This window comes from Malus sylvestris, chromosome 2 (assembly GCF_916048215.2).
Source record: "Malus sylvestris chromosome 2, drMalSylv7.2, whole genome shotgun sequence".
In the NCBI taxonomy this organism is placed as follows: Eukaryota; Viridiplantae; Streptophyta; class Magnoliopsida; order Rosales; family Rosaceae; genus Malus; species Malus sylvestris.
The window spans coordinates 10,385,422-10,401,788 of record NC_062261.1 but is presented as its reverse complement, the minus strand read 5'-3'; the positions used below and the strand labels follow the sequence as shown (position 1 = coordinate 10,401,788).

Below are 16,367 nucleotides of genomic sequence, written 5' to 3'. Positions count from 1 at the left end.
TTTTAACATTTAGTACATGAAGTTTTTTTTATCTCAGAGTAGTACATAAAATTATAATTTTGAGATAATTTCATACATATGTTAAGGTTGCTGTTAACTGATGATGTGTCATCCACATAGACAATGACTGTGTGCCATGTGGATATGAAAAAATAAAAAAAATAAAAAATAAAAATAAAAAAATAAAAAAACTAAAAAACTAAAAAAATAAAAAAATACTTTTGGGTCTTCTCCCTCACCCCTTCCAACCCCCCTCCCTCTTCGACTCCACCCACTCCATTTCTCTCTCTCTCTTTCTCTCCTTCCCACATCATCCAAGCACGGATTGAATGCGAGTTAGCCAATCGACGACCTTGCTGGGTCAATCATAGCCGAGCCGATCTTGGATGTCATAGAATTGAATGGTGGTGTGAGCGGCGAGCCGAACACAGCGGTCCCTCGGGCCTTTCGCCGTGCAGACCTTGATGTGCCTGTCTTTCCGGTCCGTCACCCAGACAATGTGGCTGCCTCGTACCACCTTCACGATTTCAGTGCTGATTACTCCTCCGCCCGATGAAGGCGACCTTATCCCCCAGAGTTGAATCCCCCATTTTTGATCTTGCATATTCGATGCTCTGTTCCCCCAAGGTTGAAGAAGAATAAGAATTGAAATTGCGTTTCTTTGGAGCTTGCTACAGTAGTTGCAGCTGCAACTACTGGGTTTCTCAAAAGAAATGATGGTGTTGGTGCTAGGTTTGTGCTGGCCTGGCAATTTCTTACATGACCAGTTAACACGATACGAAAATAACATATTTCGGGTCAACACGATAACTAATCGGGTCATTATAAGGTCACACGATAATAATCCGTTAATAATGGGTCCTTAACAGGTTTACACGAAAGTGACACAATGATAACTTGTTTCGACATGATAAGAAAGAAGTTATTTTGATGATTTTAATTTTTTTAACTACTAAAAAATACAATAGATATAATGAATATGTATATATTGTTTATTAATTATTATTCTATATAAATTTTAAAAATTAATTTTTATTTATTTATTTATTTTTATAGTATATTATAGGCAAAGATTGAGATTAAAAATCATAAAACACATTAAAAATAAAAATATCAAGTAATTTAAAAATACCGAACATGTGACATCCCACATCGCCCAGGGGAGTGGATCCTGTAAGCCTTATATGCATATTCACATCTCTACCTAGCACGAGGCCTTTTGGGAGCTCACTGGCTTCGGGTTCCATCGGAACTTAGAAGTTAAGTGAGTTCGGGTGAGAGCATTCCCAGGATGGGTGACCTATTGAGAAGTTCTTGTGTGAGTTCCCATAAACAAAACCGTGAGGGTGTGGTCGAGACTCAAAGCAGACAATATCGTGCTACGGTGGAGTCGAGCCCAGGATGTGGTAGGGGCTAGGGCCGGGATGTGACAGAACACATTTTAAAAATTATAATAATTAATTTACGTGTGCGAAAAATATGAAAAAATATGCTAATGCTCGTAGTCACATCCTCTACGCTTTGAGGATGGGTATATGATCGTTTGAATTTTTAAAACCATACAAACTCTCATGAATAGTATTTTTAAGGGAGTTCAAAACAAACAAAATTGATAATCATTAATGTATAAGTCTGAAAGATGAGAAAGGATAATAAACGTTTATAATTGCATCCTCAACGCTTAGACGATAGTTACATGGTCGTTTAGATTTTTAAAACACTCCAAATCTCATGAACAATGTTTTTTATTTGAGTGCAAAATTAATAATAATTATTGCAGAAGTATGAAAAATGTAATCACTCGTAATTAAAAACTTTACAACTTTCATGAAGGGGTCAACTCCGAAATTTAGTATGTATATACTAATTTAGTATTATGTTTTACATTTTTTTGTGTCAAATTATGTTTTTCATTTTCATTTTTATTGATTTAAAATATATTTTTCTTAACGGATAACGGGTTGGGTCATATTACCTGATAATATTAACGAATTGATTTCTGGTCATATCATATTACCCTTTTACTTTAACGGTATTACACGACATGACCCGTTAAGTTAGCGGGTATGACACGAAAACGACATGAACATGAGAAACACGACACGAATGCCAGGTCTATACTTTGTGGGTCTTGCTGGAAACACGAAAAATTGAAAGCTTGGTGGTGATTCTGCTGGGTTTCTTCTTCTTCTTCTTGGACAAGATGGGTATAATTGAGAATTAGGTTTTGGGGGAGATAATGGTGTGGTGAATCCTATGAGGATCCAGAGTTAGAGAGAGATGTGGGAGGGAGAGAAAGGGAGAGAAATGGAGTGGGTGGAGTCGAAGAGGGAAATGGAAGGGTGGGTGCAGAGGAGAAAAGGGATAGGGGTCGGAAGGGGTGAGGGAGAAGACCCAAAAGTTTTATTTATTTATTTACTTTTTATTATTTTTTTATTATTTTATATTTTTTAATATCCATGTGGCGTCCTGTCATTTTCCACGTGGATGTCATGTCATCAGTTAACGAAAAATTTAACAGCAACCTTAACAGATGTATGAAAGTGCCCCAAAATTATAACTTTATGTACCACTCTGGAATGAAAAAAACTTCATGTACCAATTGTTGAAAACCATGAAACTTTAAGGTAGTAAACTGAGATTAACCCTAAATTGAAACTTTAATATTATTGGAGGGCAAGGAATGGTAATTACTTGTCTGTTTTTGGGTCTGATAAACTCTCTTATCCTTAAGAGGAAGATCGCAAGACTACGTAGACATCCTTGTCAAGGACGAGCCTGTCCTTCCTCATTTTCCAACTCCTCATCTGAGAAGGAGAAAGGACTTCATTACTTTATACGAGCAAGCACACATGGTGTTGATGCACAAAACCGGAGGGGTCTTGGAACAACGTAAATCCGACCGTGAATATGCAAGAAAGTAAATAACACAAGATATATCGTAGTTCACCCCAAGGTTTGAGCTACGTCCACACTGATATTGTATTTCTGAGGGAGAGAGAGCTTTGAACATGAGAGTGAGAGCTTAGAGAGGGTCAGGGTCAGGCCTAAGAATTGGCCTCCCCCAATGAGGAGAGTGAGGAGTCATTTTATAGAATAAGGGCTCCTCATTTATTACATATTTGCCCCTTCTTTTATTACATAATTACATTTGAGTCCCCCGAGTATTTATATGAGATCTAAATATGAAGGCCTTAAGTATGGTACAAACAGTAGTCCTCTAAGTCTTCACATTTTACTCATAAAAAGTTGTTTCAAAAAAAAAGTTTTCTGTATTGGGAGAGTCTTTTGGCTGGAGACTTGAAATTCAGTTCATGTGTGGGCCGAAGTAACTAGATATCGTCTTGAACTGATACTGGATATGAGGCGGTGCTCAAAGTGAAATGATGCTTAACTAGAAGTAGCACATGTTGCGAGGCTGCTTTGCTTGTGGCTTATGTTGCCTTGGTTGGCTCGGCTTGTGGCGTTTGAAGTTGAGGGAGTCCCTTTTATAGAATAAAGGCTTGCTCCTCAATACATAAATATGGGCTAGAGTTGATGCTCGCGGAGAGGCGGTTGCTCAGTAGGCAGCGATACTCTCTAATGATGGTGAGGGAGTCCCTTTTATAGAATAAGGGCTTGCTCCTCAATACATGAATAATGGGCTAGAGTTGATGCTCTCTAATGATGATGAGGGAGTCCATTTTATAAAATAAGGGCTCGCATCTCAATACATGAATAATGGGCTAGAGTTGATGGTCTCTAATGATGGTGAGGGAGTCCCTTTTATAAAATAAGAGCTCGCTCCTCAATACATAAATATTGTGCTAAGTCCCCAAAGTATTTTTCATGAGGCCCAGTTGATGCCTAATATATGGTACATAATGTAGTTCCCCAAGTCTTCGGTCAATAGAGTCTGTTGGTTGGAGACTTCAAATTGAATCCATGTATGGGCCGAATAGGCGGTTGTTCGGAGACGGTCTTTGTAGACCATGCACTGAAGCTTTGTAGGTGAAGCTTTGCAAGTGAAGCTTTTGAAGTTGGAGCTTTTGTAAATGACACTTTGAAAGCTGGAGCTCTGTAAATGAAACTTTCAAAGCTGATTGACATGAGTGATGCTCATGAATGTTTATGTATGATTGATATGAGTGATGCTCATGAATGTATATGTATGATTGATATGGGTGATGCACAAAATCGGAGGGGTCTTGGAACAACGTAAATCCGACCGTGAATCTGCAAGAAAGTAAATAACACAAGATATATCGTGGTTCACCCCAAGGTTTGGGCTACGTCCACACTGATATTGTATTTCTGAGGGAGAAAGAAAGCTCTGAATATGAGAGTGAGAGCTTGGAGAGGGTGAGGATCAGGCCTAAGAATTGGCCTCCCCTAATGAGGAGAGTGAGGGTCCTTTTATAGAATAAGGGCTCCTCACTTATTACATATTTGCCCATTTTTTTATTACATAATTACATTGAAGTCCCCCATTGTCACAGCCCGTCCCGGAGATACATTTGACGGGAATGTGAAATGACGGATTTACCCTTAGCGGTTATTAAGGTACGTGTGTGTGATATGTTTGAACATTTCATGGTTCCTAAGTTTTTGGAAAATTAATTAAATTGGATTAAAGGTTGATTTAAAATTTGGTATGTATTTTTGTGTGGTTAAGGAATTAAAAGACTTGGAATTTTGGTGGGTTTTGTTGGACCACACAACACACACACGGGTCAACCTCAACCCTTTCCTTCCCCTGTGCTGCCTCTCTCCTCCCTCAGGGCTTTCTCTCACTCTTTAACTCTCGACTTGTACGGACACACTCACCACCAAGCCTACAAGCACGGATCGAAGGTTGTGAAGGTACCATCGTGCTCGTGAGGACTATACGAACTCAACCACACCTATTTCAGGTAAGAAATCTTTCGATTTCACATCGAAATCCCAAGCACCGATTTTGGCACTGTTCATGAAATTTTTGTTGGTTGATTTTTAGGACAATCCAAGCTCATAGTGAGCTTAGTGAGGTCCCAAGGAAGCTTGGAGTGCTTCGTTGGAAGGATTTGGACGTCGGGATCACGAGGGTTAAGTTTGGCCGGTTTTGCTTGGATTTTTCCGGTGAGATTTAGTTGTTTTTGAAGCTTAAAAGTAGTATATTGTGATTCTACATGTTGAGGGCTTTAAATTGATATATTATACGAAGAAAATGGTTGAGAAACGAAGGAGAACAAGGCATTTGAAAAATGCCCAGAATTCGGCCACCGGAGAAAAACCAGTCCGGCGAACTCGCGAGGAAGAAGGTGCGCGTGGGCGCGAGTGGACCCGTGCCTTCCTTGGAGCGTGGGGGCGCGTGCCACAGTAAAAAATTATTTTAAAAATTTCTCGACGTCGAGTAGGTCAATGTGGTATATTCATATACCCAAATTGAGCACCGTATGAGAAAGTTATTACGATTATTGGTTAGGTGCTTTAAATAACGTTTTATAGTTTTCACATTTAGGTGAAAATGTGAATTGACGATCCGACCGTTGGATCGTCACCAAACTTTGATACGTTGTAATACGTAATATTTGAGGATTATTGGAACTTACGGATTGGGAATCCGAGTTACGGATCTTCCGGAATTGGAGTTGTAAGTTTATAAAATAAAATGTTAACCGTCACTTAGTTTTGGAAATTGACGGAGATCCGACCGTTGGATGGTAATGAAATTTCAGGATGTTGTCCTAGAGATATATTGTGGACTCTGGAAGTTATGGATTTAAAATCTGAGTTGCAGATCTTTCGGATCAATCTACGTAGTGACGTATTTTATATAAGTTATATTCTATTGATATGATTTCTGAGGTTGGATTTGATTATTGTTCTAGGCGGCGATCGTCATGACGCCTTGATGAGTTGTGCTAGGGAGTTGTAGGGCGAACTCCAGGTGAGTGGGCAGTTTTGTTTTCGTATTACCTATATACTATTGAGTTTTCCCAGAAATTGAATTTAAATGAAAGCATGATTTAAAATGCCATGGATAGATTTATATGAAAAGTATGATTTGAAATGCCATGCATAGAAGTATATGAAAAGCATGAATTGATATATGATGCATATATATATATGAATTGGTGCTGTGGACGCACATGTAAGTATCAGGTGAGTTTTATATTATTCATGTGCATTGTTGATGTGTATATTATGGATAGCTCATAACCTGCAATCATGGTGTTAGTGCTTATATTATTCACCACACCGCACGCTCGTCTTGGATCCAAGTAGGTGGATGTCGTACAAACCAAGTGAGGGTTCCGACATGCTAGTCGTATAGATTACTAGATGTGATTCCGACTAGTGGGTGACCTTAGATTATGTGCACAGATGATTGATGAGAGAAGCACTAGAGCGTATTATTACACCATCCATGTCGTACAGACTACTTCAGGTAGTTCCGACTTATCTGCAGTGTAGTGCCGTACAGGTCATCGAGGTGACTCCGGTTGGATTGGATGTTGAGCTATGGAATTAACCGTACAGGACCAACTGCAGGGTCTCCGGTTAATTCAACTTTTCACCTGTTACATTGATGCATCATTTATTTTGTTTTCGAAATTACAACATGGCATACTTTCGGGTTTTAAAGAAAAATTGATGATTCGAGATTTATGAAAAGTATTATGTTATTATACTATTTTCTGGGAAAAGTATACAGGTTTTACAGTGAGGGGTTAGAATTATTTTTGGCGAAATGTTTTTGAAAAGCTTGGTTTTACTGACCCACTCAATTTTGTTTTTCGCCCCTCCAGGTTCTTGATAGCAGAGTTTTGGTGGCCACGAGGAATCCAACGGTATTCTGACAGAAATCACAAAAGTAGGACTCACCCTCGAGGGTTTCCATTTTAATAATTGTATTTTAAAAGCTTCCGAACTGTGTAAATGGTTACGTCACTCTCATGTGACGGCCAGCATGCCCTCATTCGGGACGGGGTGTGTCACCCGAGTATTTATACGAGATCTAAATACGGAGGCCCTAAGTATGGTACAAACACATGGTTTACAATGCAATCGTTGTCTGAATAAATGTTTTCATTTCTAGCTGCAGTTCGACCGTAAAAACGTTATTAAATCTTTTAGGGCAACCCAAGAAAAAACTCAACTTAGCAACTTTTTTGGACCCATTTGATAATCATTTAGTTTTTAGCTTCTAGTGCGTTTTCATTTTTTTGTTACAGATAGAGAGAATACGTGGAAAAATGTGGAAGAAATACGCTAAGAATGTCACACAAAATGAAAACTAATAACTAGAAGCAAAGAACTATTTTAAGTTGTTTACGTTTTAAATTTTATTTTCAAGCATAAAAAAAAGAAGATATAATTTGCATCCAACTTGAAAGTAGAAAATGAACCACTCATTAGGGAAACTCATCCCTTCCCATCGCTGCAAAAATCGTAGGATTTGAAAAAGATAAGTTTCCTTCAGGTCTAATCCACTTCTAATCCTCTCAAATGAAATAAAAAATAAAAAATCATACAATTCTACCTTCAATATATCTTGAATTTAATTAGTTATGAATTAAATCAAATCCTAAATATTAAATGAGCCCTATAGGTGTCAACATACAAATTTGCTATTGTGGAGATTTGAGGCTTAGAAACTATAATGATAGAGCTATTTAGTACTACGGTCTAGTGATATTTCTCTTCATTTGTAAGTAAGAAGTCTTATGTTCGATTCTTGCCCAAGGCGAATTTGAACCAAATTATTGCTAATCCATTGTAAGGCTAAGTCCAATTCCCAATAGTGTAGATAATATCGTTTGTTAAAAAAAGAAAAAAAAAACTACAATGATGGAATACTTTAGAACTTTGTTCAACTTCGTAAATAACTCACTAGATCAATGTGGGTTAAAGGCTAAAATTGATGTCAACTTTTAACCTGGACAAAATTTGAAAGTTGACATTCATTTCTTCATTCAACTTATATGCGTTATCCAATTCAATACAATCTTAGACACCCCCCAACCGCTTTGGGGTTTGGGTTTTAATCAATCTCTGAAAAACAAACGCAAGTTTTGAGATTTCATGATCCTATTGTGGGCACATACTGGATGGACAAAACCCACGACTTTCACTATCTTCTTTCCCAAAATCAAACTTGGGCCCTTCAAGGTGCCCTAAGAGGCCGCCAAAGGTCCATCTTTCCCTACCTCTCTAACTATATGGACAGGCCCACAACGCATGCATGGGAACACTCTACGTTGCATGCAATATATGCAAATGGTTTGCATGGAAAAACCAAATATTTGGTTGCATAACAAATTCCCTTGTCCGACTCCTTTGGATCTTGAGACATTCCAAATTGGAATGCGTCTTTGTCTCTCCCACTTCATCTTCCTCCACAAACACAGATCCCCTCAGACAATTAAATCACACTTCCACGCAAATTACATCCTCTTTTCCACAAAAACATAACTCAGATGATCTCTCTCTCCCAATCGCAAAGACACAGAGAGAACAATGGCGCCAGGTTTAAGGTCGCGCAGCAACAAGCGGTCATCTTCGTCGAATTCTTACGCTTCGACTGTGACGATTATGGTGTTCATAGCAGTGTGCGTTTTGGCTGTGTGGATGCTCAACTACTCTAACTCAGGAGTCCCCCAAACCTCCACAAGTGCTCGAACTGCCACGATCTCCTCCTCAGACGATGCTGCCTCGGACCTAGTGATCACCAAAAACACAAACAATTACGACAACAACAAGAACAATAATAATAATGAAAAACCGAAGGCGTTTGAAGATAACCCGGGCGATCTCCCCGACGATGCCATCAAATCCGATGATCTGCTGAGCAATTCAACAAAGGGTAGCGGTAGTAGTACTACTTCATCCGACCAAGAACAACGTAGTAGTGGCAACGGCGGAGGCGGTGATAATAAACAAGATACTAGCGAAGAGCTGCAAGATAAGAAGGAGAAAGAAATCAGCCAGACCCAATTGGCTGAGGATCAGAGCGGCTCAGTGGCGGAACACAACCAACAACAAGCTGACCACGATGAACAGGGCACTCAGAAGGATTCTGTCGATCAATCTGACCAAAAAAACCAGAAGGGTGCCGTCGATCAATCCGAAAAGAACGGCGATCAAATAATCACAAGCGACGATCAAATAATCACAAGCGATGGTCAAAAGAACAGTTCAGATAGCAATTCACAAGAGCAGCAAGACACAAATAACAAGGACAACAATCATAACTACGAAAGCGGGGAAGGCAATTCTCAAGATTCTCAGAGCGATAAGAAATCGGATAATGCAGATCAAAAGCAAAATGCAGTATCGTCGGATCACCAACAACAGCACGAACACGAATTTCTAAGCAGTGGGAAGCAGGGGAATTCGTCGCAAGAATCCCAAAACTATCAGCAGCAGCAGCAGAATTCGGAATCCAACGCGATCAAAAGCGGAGAGTTGCAGTTCTCGGACGAGACGAGCCATGCAGCTGCGAACTTGCAAGTACAAAGCAAGGAATCTACCTATCAGGACTTTTCAAAAACACCAACCGATCAGAACATACAGAATCCAGAAAAAACCCGGCAGGACTCCGACTCCGATCAGAAGAACAAGAAGGACGGCGGCGCCAATGCAGCCAATCAAAGCAAGGTTCCAACAACCGAGTCCAACTCGGGCGATTCGTTAATGAGCGGGGACAACACGGTCCGGAAGGAGTCGAAGGAGTCGAAGAAGTCGTGGTCGACGCAGGCGGCGCAGTCGGAGAACGAGAAGGAGAGGCGCAAGGACGAATCAGCCGGTCAGGACGGCATCTACGGCTACACGTGGCAGCTCTGCAACGTCACGGCGGGTCCGGATTATATACCGTGTTTGGACAACGAGAAGGCTCTGAAAAAACTGCGTTCGACCAAACACTTCCAGCACCGCGAGCGGCACTGCCCCCAGGAGGGGCCCACTTGCCTGGTCCCACTTCCGGAAGGATACCAAAAGTCCATCGCGTGGCCGAAAAGCCGAGACAAGGTGCGAAACATGCATGATTTGTAGGATCGTGTGTGATTGAATTATTTGAACGGTTGGATTTGTGCAGGTGTAATTCTTTTATTGTGGTCTGGCAGATATGGTATCATAATGTGCCGCACACGTTGCTGGCGGAGGTGAAGGGCCACCAGAACTGGGTGAAGGTTTCCGGTGAGTTTTTGACGTTTCCCGGTGGCGGGACCCAGTTCATACATGGCGCCCTCGTGTACATTGATTTCGTTCAAAACGTAAGTATCCCTTCACCATTGATTTCCTTCATATGATTTATCCGTTCACACTCCCAGCTGATCGGCAGACCGGCTTGTGATAACCCCAAAAAAAAAAAAAAAAAGTTTAGCTCATCGCATTATAAATACTTAATTCCACGTCTAATATAAATTTCTAATTCCGCCGTTGTGTGCTCCGTTATCATAATGCGCACATCGGTCTTATAATGTTGTTAAGTTGCATGCAGGCAGTCCCGAAGATCGCATGGGGAAAGCACACTAGAGTTATATTGGACGTTGGTTGTGGGGTTGCAAGCTTTGGCGGATATCTCTTCGAGAGAGACGTTCTAACGATGTCGTTTGCACCCAAAGATGAACACGAAGCACAAGTCCAGTTTGCCCTTGAGAGAGGCATACCTGCAATCTCTGCAGTCATGGGTTCTCAGAGGCTGCCCTTCCCCAGCAGGGTCTTCGATGTCGTGCATTGTGCGCGATGCAGAGTCCCTTGGCACATAGAAGGTTTGTCAGAACGTGTGGTTTAGGCTCACAAGTCTGACAATATAAACATTTGTCTAACAGGCCACGCACATTTATAATTTACACACTGTTATGGTTACTTTGTTATGACACTGCAGGTGGTATGCTTCTTTTGGAATTGAATCGGGTTCTGCGGCCTGGGGGTTACTTTGTGTGGTCAGCCACTCCTGTTTACAGGAAGGAACAAGAGGATATCGAAATATGGAAGGGTAGGGTACCAAATTTGTTATGAACGAGTATAGTTTAACGAGGAATGTTCGTTCTCTTGTCATGTTAGATTGACAGTCTGATAACAACAAACCTCAAACTGTTTGATATAGAGGTCGTTTCAATTTTGTAGAAATGTCGGCACTAACGGCCTCCATGTGTTGGGAGGTTGTAGCCATCAAGAAGGACAAGGTAAATTCAGTTGGGGCCGCCATCTACCGGAAACCAACCTCAAACCAGTGCTATGACCAAAGAAAGCAAAAGCAGCCTCCTATGTGCAAAAACGACGACGACCCTAATGCTGCCTGGTAACTAAGTTTCCGTTGATGACCTAATTTCACGGTCTAAGTTTATCATGACCCGGGGCTATATATACATAATTCTCTACAGGTACGTACCTCTGCAGGCATGCATGCACCGGGCACCCACAGACAAATTGGAGAGAGGGACTAAATGGCCTGAGAAGTGGCCTAGTCGCCTGCAGACTCCGCCTTACTGGTTAAACAGCTCCCAGATGGGCATCTATGGGAAGCCAGCACCCCAAGATTTTTCAACAGATTATGAGCACTGGAAACGTGTTATCAGTAACACTTACATGAAGAGTTTGGGTATCAACTGGTCGAACGTCAGAAATTGTATGGACATGAGAGCTGTTTATGGAGGGTACTACTCATTAATCGATGATTTTCGATTAGGTTTACTTAATTCTAAGTGGTAATCTCTCAACTACGTTGTGCTCATGAGTGCAGGTTTGCTGCAGCTCTGAAGGACCTTAAAGTGTGGGTCATGAATGTGGTGAATATAGATTCACCGGATACACTCCCCATAATCTACGAACGGGGTCTTTTCGGAATTTACCATGACTGGTGTGAATCCTTTAGCACTTACCCCAGAAGCTATGACCTACTTCATGCAGATCATCTCTTTTCAAAGCTTAAAAAGAGGTACAACTTAAATCTATGTTGCTATTCATTTTTATGATCTCTAAGTCATGGTAAAGCAGATGTACCTGTTTTCGCTTCCCAGATGCAAACTCGCTCCGGTACTGGCAGAGGTTGATCGGATTGTCAGACCAGGAGGTAAGTTTATAGTCCGGGATGAGTCGAGCACAATTGGGGAGGTTGAGAACTTGTTGAAGTCCCTGCATTGGGAGGTTAGTCTAACCGTCTCCAAAAACCAAGAAGGAATGCTCAGTGCACAGAAAGGCAACTGGCGGCCAACCACTTATGCAGATAGAGATTCTTCTTAACATACACAGAAACACAGCATTCAGCTCATATACCGTGCTCTCAAACTGTTTGTACTCCGGAACCAGTGATGTGCTAACCAGTTTTTAGCATCATGCTCATTTCGGATGCAACCTAGTTTTGCTACATGACTGAACAAGATTGTATGTATTTGTTCATGTTGTTAAATGCATGTAAACCTGCGATACATGTAATGATTGAAAACTCATATGCAAGACGCATATACATTACATTAACGTAGAAAATGAAGGCGTTATCATTTCTCTATCAGTGTCATCAACAAAAGAAACAGTTGTTGAATTCAATGCTTTTTATTTGGATAGCAGAAAGTCTTAGTGTATCAAAAATAGAAAAACCGAGATTGCTAGTTATCAAATACATATGATTTCTCAAATGCTGTGGAAAATCGATGATTGTGCTAATTCAACATTACATCAATTATTATTTGCAGACAGAAAAATCATTTTAGCTACATCAAAGTCAGAGAACTAACTCTTTAATCCCCATATGCAGCTTCACATCTGCGCTCGTGTTTCTTAATCTAACATATCTCCTCAACTTATACTAAGAAGCTTCTGAAGCTGGCCACTCAGAACTGCCGCTTTGAGGTCTGAATTGTAAAAGTCACAAATTAAAAAAGCAGATTGAAGGAAACAATGCCAGATGAAAAGCATCAAAACAAGGACAAACACAGATGAGAGCTCACCATCAGAGCCGCCAATGTGCTTTCCATTCACAAAAATCTGCGGGACAGTGGTTCGGCCTACCACATCTAGAAGAACACTCTGAATTTGAGCTCCATCATCTAAACACACATCTTTTCAGAGTCAAATCCAAACCCTTTTTACATTATACATAACCAGCTCATCAAAGATTAAAAAAAAAAGACTAACCATTTCATACCTCGAAGATCAAGTTCGACAACAAACGGATGCTCATGTAATTCGGCAAACATGCGCTTGGCACGCAAGCAATACCTAGCCACAAAACAACGCACAATGCCAGAATCCTCATTCCAGAATCACTTACACTATGTTTGGACGAGGGAAATAAACTTGGAATTTTGGTAAAATTCAGAATTTATAAATTGACATGCACCAATTCCCTTGTTTGGATTCATAAACATAGAAATTTAGAATTTCCGCGCGGAAAAAAAAACTTGGAATTTGGGGCCTCCAATTCCCAAGTTCAAATTCCATGTAAATAGGTGTCATTTCCCAATTTCTATGATTTAGAGTTTAAAGTATTCAATTCCATTGTTCTTTTAGATTAACCAAACAAGAAAATTTACAAATTCTAGAAAATAAAATCTTGTCATTTCAATTTCCGTCATTTTAAAATTCCTTAGTAATCTTAAATTTCTTGATCCAAACATAGTGTTAAATTAACACACAGAGGCATGGACAGAGTTCTTTTCGCAATATTTACGCCGAAATCATAAACCATTACTAAAACAGAAACAAAATATAACAGATAGCTGAACAGAATTCAGAAAGCATTGAACCCACTACTAGCACAGAAACGAACAACTTAGTGAAATATCTGAAGATGTTATGATCCTGGATATAAATAAAACAAATGTTGATGCAAATTAGTAAAACGATGCAAATAAATATTTCTCAAAATTATAAAATTGAGCTACAAATAATTCTGAAATTACAATTTGATTGCTCTACGAATTTCAAGGTTTGAGGGAGATGACGTACGGGCAATAGGATTTGGAGAAGATGGCAATCTTGTTGGAGTAGATGGCGTTCTGCACGAACGCCGCCGAAGACGAAGCCGAAGCCTCCACAGCGACGGCGTTTCCAAACAGTAGCAGAGCCGCCGCCACCGCCGCCGCGATCACAGCAACGCCCATTAACTCTGACCTACGCATCTTCCCTCCACGACACCGCGATCCCGCTGTAACGACATTCCCAGCATTTTATCATTTCGCGTTATATCAGAATCCGTGGGCCGGGCCCATTAATTGGCGGGCCCGTTTATCAAATTCCCCTAATTTTTATTTGTTTTTCTTCTAAATTTAATTTTTCATCGAGAAATTCAGGCAGAAAAATACCAAAAAAAAAAAAATTCTGTTTAAATTGTGAATGTTCAATCTGGATACAAAAATCTTAAGATCTACAACATCAATTCGAATTCAAGCTATGAAGATTTGGAGTTGGAATCACATTTGTACAGCTTGTTGTATTCGTCGAGCTCGTCGTAATACACATCCCACACGCACCGGACGCATCCGCTGCCGCAGCAATCGCCCGGCTCCGGCTTCTCTGGCGGCGGAGGCGGAGGTGATGTCTCCGCTGACTGTCCTTCTTCCTCTTTCGGCTTCGCTGCTTCAATCGGTTGAGGGACTCGAGTCTTAATTGCTGCTGCTGCCGCATCGCCGTCGCGGTCGGCCATGGAGTTATTGTGGATGGTGGTGCGCGCACAGAAGGGTAGCCGTGGTCGGGGTCGTTGGGGGTTGAATCTGGTGGTGATTCGGATGCTTATAGCTCCCCCTCTCATGGCCAACACCGTGCGGGGCGGGGCATTCTCTGGTTTTGGCGCGTTCTGATTGGCTAGTGCTGAGGTATACGATAGGAGCTCCCGCAGACAATGACGATGTGCGGCTGCGTCCATACACGGCTCCTTGTTTCCTAACCAGTCTATCCCCTAAAAGGAGTTTTTTGTGGTAATAATCCAATTCTCGTCAACCTTTTTTTTGGTTGACTCTATTTGATGGTTGGGATGGGGACTCAGGATAACGAGAATTTATAGTTTATAGTCAAAATTTAGCTTTTAAATTCATAAATGTCAATTTTTATAAAATCTTTTAAATCTAGGGGACTTTAATGAAAAACATCAAGCACTGTTCATTTTAACAAAAAATCATATTTTTACATTAAAAAATCAATTCTGGTACTATTTACTTTATCTTTTATTTTGTCCTTATCATTAAAACTCAAAGTTTTCAAACCATTTTCATTAGTTTTCCTTTAAATCTACCCAAAACCTCACATTAATATAACAAAATACCTTCCTAATTAAAAAACCACACACAAAGGAGATGTGCTTTTTCTGTTCGTTCTTTTTTATTCCTATTCAATTTAGGGTTCCATATTGTAATTCGAAAATATAGAAAGAGATATGGTATCTGTTCTGATGGAATTGAGCCAATTATATTCTCAAATTCAATTCACAATTGACAAACTTACAACCAAAACCATGAAGAAAATTACACAAAAATACAATTTATGTATGTTTTTGTGCAAGATTCAATTGGTATTTTGCAGAAACTTTCATGGAAAATGCCATTACACGTTCTCATGGCATTTTGCATATTTGTTGGATCACTGAAATTAAATTAGCTATTTAATTAAGAGATGGATATTGAGCATGAAAAGCATGCCCAGTCCAACAATTACAACGCGTTTGGATCCTTTTGATTTAATGGTCGTTTCCATGGCCCCCTCCCATCTGTTCTAATAATCTAATTTATTCTTTGAACATTATTTTTGTGGTAGAGTTCTTCAAATTTTATATTTAGGGTAGACAAGTAGAAAGCGTTTCCATTTTCGCAATGATGCAGCTGACATACATTCATGGTGTCTTCCTTGTTCAACCATGGTTGTAACTAATATACATGCGTGTCCAATTTACCACTCCCAAAACCTCATCAACAACAACACAGGATTTGAAAGGGTTTTGACGTAATTAGGTATAAATTTTAAGGGCAATTGGGTCTATTCAAGTGGAGTTTTGGCTATATTTGAAATATTTTATAAAAACTGATATTTTTAAATTTGTATGCAAAATTTTGGCTATATACGATAAATTCTCCAGAGTATCTCCAATGGAAGTACCACCACTTTTGAGGAGTCATTTAAGAACTTAAAGAGAATCTTTGTGTCTCTAAAGGAATATTGCCTCCAATGGTGGAGTCCTTATAGTAGAATCTATAAATTTGAAGTTTTTATTGTTTCACATGATAATTTATTTATGTGCACATTTTTTGCTTATGTTAACCGTTTTTTAATTAATTAAAAGCATTGAAAGAAATTTTTTTAATCAAGATTGTGGGTACCGTTTTCCACTCAAGTCGCACATTTTTTTTGTTTATGTTAACCATTTTTAATGAATTAAAAGCATTAAAAGCTACAATCAAGATTGTGGGCCTTGT

The 16,367-nt window shown here is 39.9% G+C and overlaps 2 protein-coding genes and 2 long non-coding RNA genes across 4 annotated transcripts; 2 read left to right on the top strand and 2 right to left on the bottom strand.

Annotated features, from left to right (window-relative positions):
- The first annotated feature begins 4,785 nt into the window (after nt 1–4,785).
- Nucleotides 4,786–6,965, top strand: LOC126586582 (uncharacterized). Its single transcript, XR_007610861.1, has 4 exons — nt 4,786–4,892; nt 4,976–5,097; nt 5,850–5,908; nt 6,771–6,965. It is a non-coding gene; the product is annotated as an uncharacterized LOC126586582 (long non-coding RNA).
- Nucleotides 6,966–7,910: 945 nt separating this feature from the next.
- LOC126611383 (uncharacterized) lies at nt 7,911–12,096 on the bottom strand. Its single transcript, XR_007618825.1, has 2 exons — nt 11,968–12,096; nt 7,911–8,682 (listed from the first exon to the last, which is right to left on the bottom strand). It is a non-coding gene; the product is annotated as an uncharacterized LOC126611383 (long non-coding RNA).
- On the top strand, nt 8,482–12,472 carry LOC126611365 (probable methyltransferase PMT27). The gene is made up of 8 exons (XM_050279601.1): nt 8,482–9,990; nt 10,086–10,235; nt 10,463–10,733; nt 10,850–10,960; nt 11,092–11,266; nt 11,349–11,621; nt 11,708–11,902; nt 11,985–12,472. Exons 1-8 carry the CDS (start codon nt 8,482–8,484, stop codon nt 12,205–12,207), a joined length of 2,907 nt encoding a protein of 968 aa, XP_050135558.1. The 3' UTR covers nt 12,208–12,472.
- Nucleotides 12,473–12,497: 25 nt separating this feature from the next.
- On the bottom strand, nt 12,498–14,910 carry LOC126611374 (uncharacterized). Its single transcript, XM_050279612.1, has 5 exons — nt 14,380–14,910; nt 13,912–14,110; nt 13,109–13,182; nt 12,912–13,010; nt 12,498–12,815 (listed from the first exon to the last, which is right to left on the bottom strand). Exons 1-5 carry the CDS (start codon nt 14,825–14,827, stop codon nt 12,760–12,762), a joined length of 876 nt encoding a protein of 291 aa, XP_050135569.1. The 5' UTR covers nt 14,828–14,910; the 3' UTR covers nt 12,498–12,759.
- Nucleotides 14,911–16,367: the final 1,457 nt, after the last annotated feature.

Bases quoted from the DNA above. Each gene is read 5' to 3' on its own strand.
- LOC126611365 (XM_050279601.1), top strand. From the start codon at position 8,482: ATGGCGCCAGGTTTAAGGTCGCGCAGCAACAAGCGGTCATCTTCGTCG. The intron at 9,991-10,085 runs GTGCGAAACATG...GTGGTCTGGCAG, and splicing joins GGCCGAAAAGCCGAGACAAG to ATATGGTATCATAATGTGCC. The intron at 10,236-10,462 runs GTAAGTATCCCT...AGTTGCATGCAG, and splicing joins ACATTGATTTCGTTCAAAAC to GCAGTCCCGAAGATCGCATG.
- LOC126611374 (XM_050279612.1), bottom strand. From the start codon at position 14,827: ATGGACGCAGCCGCACATCGTCATTGTCTGCGGGAGCTCCTATCGTAT. The intron at 13,183-13,911 runs GTACGTCATCTC...TTTTGTGGCTAG, and splicing joins TTCTCCAAATCCTATTGCCC to GTATTGCTTGCGTGCCAAGC. The intron at 12,816-12,911 runs GTGAGCTCTCAT...TTTACAATTCAG, and splicing joins GCACATTGGCGGCTCTGATG to ACCTCAAAGCGGCAGTTCTG.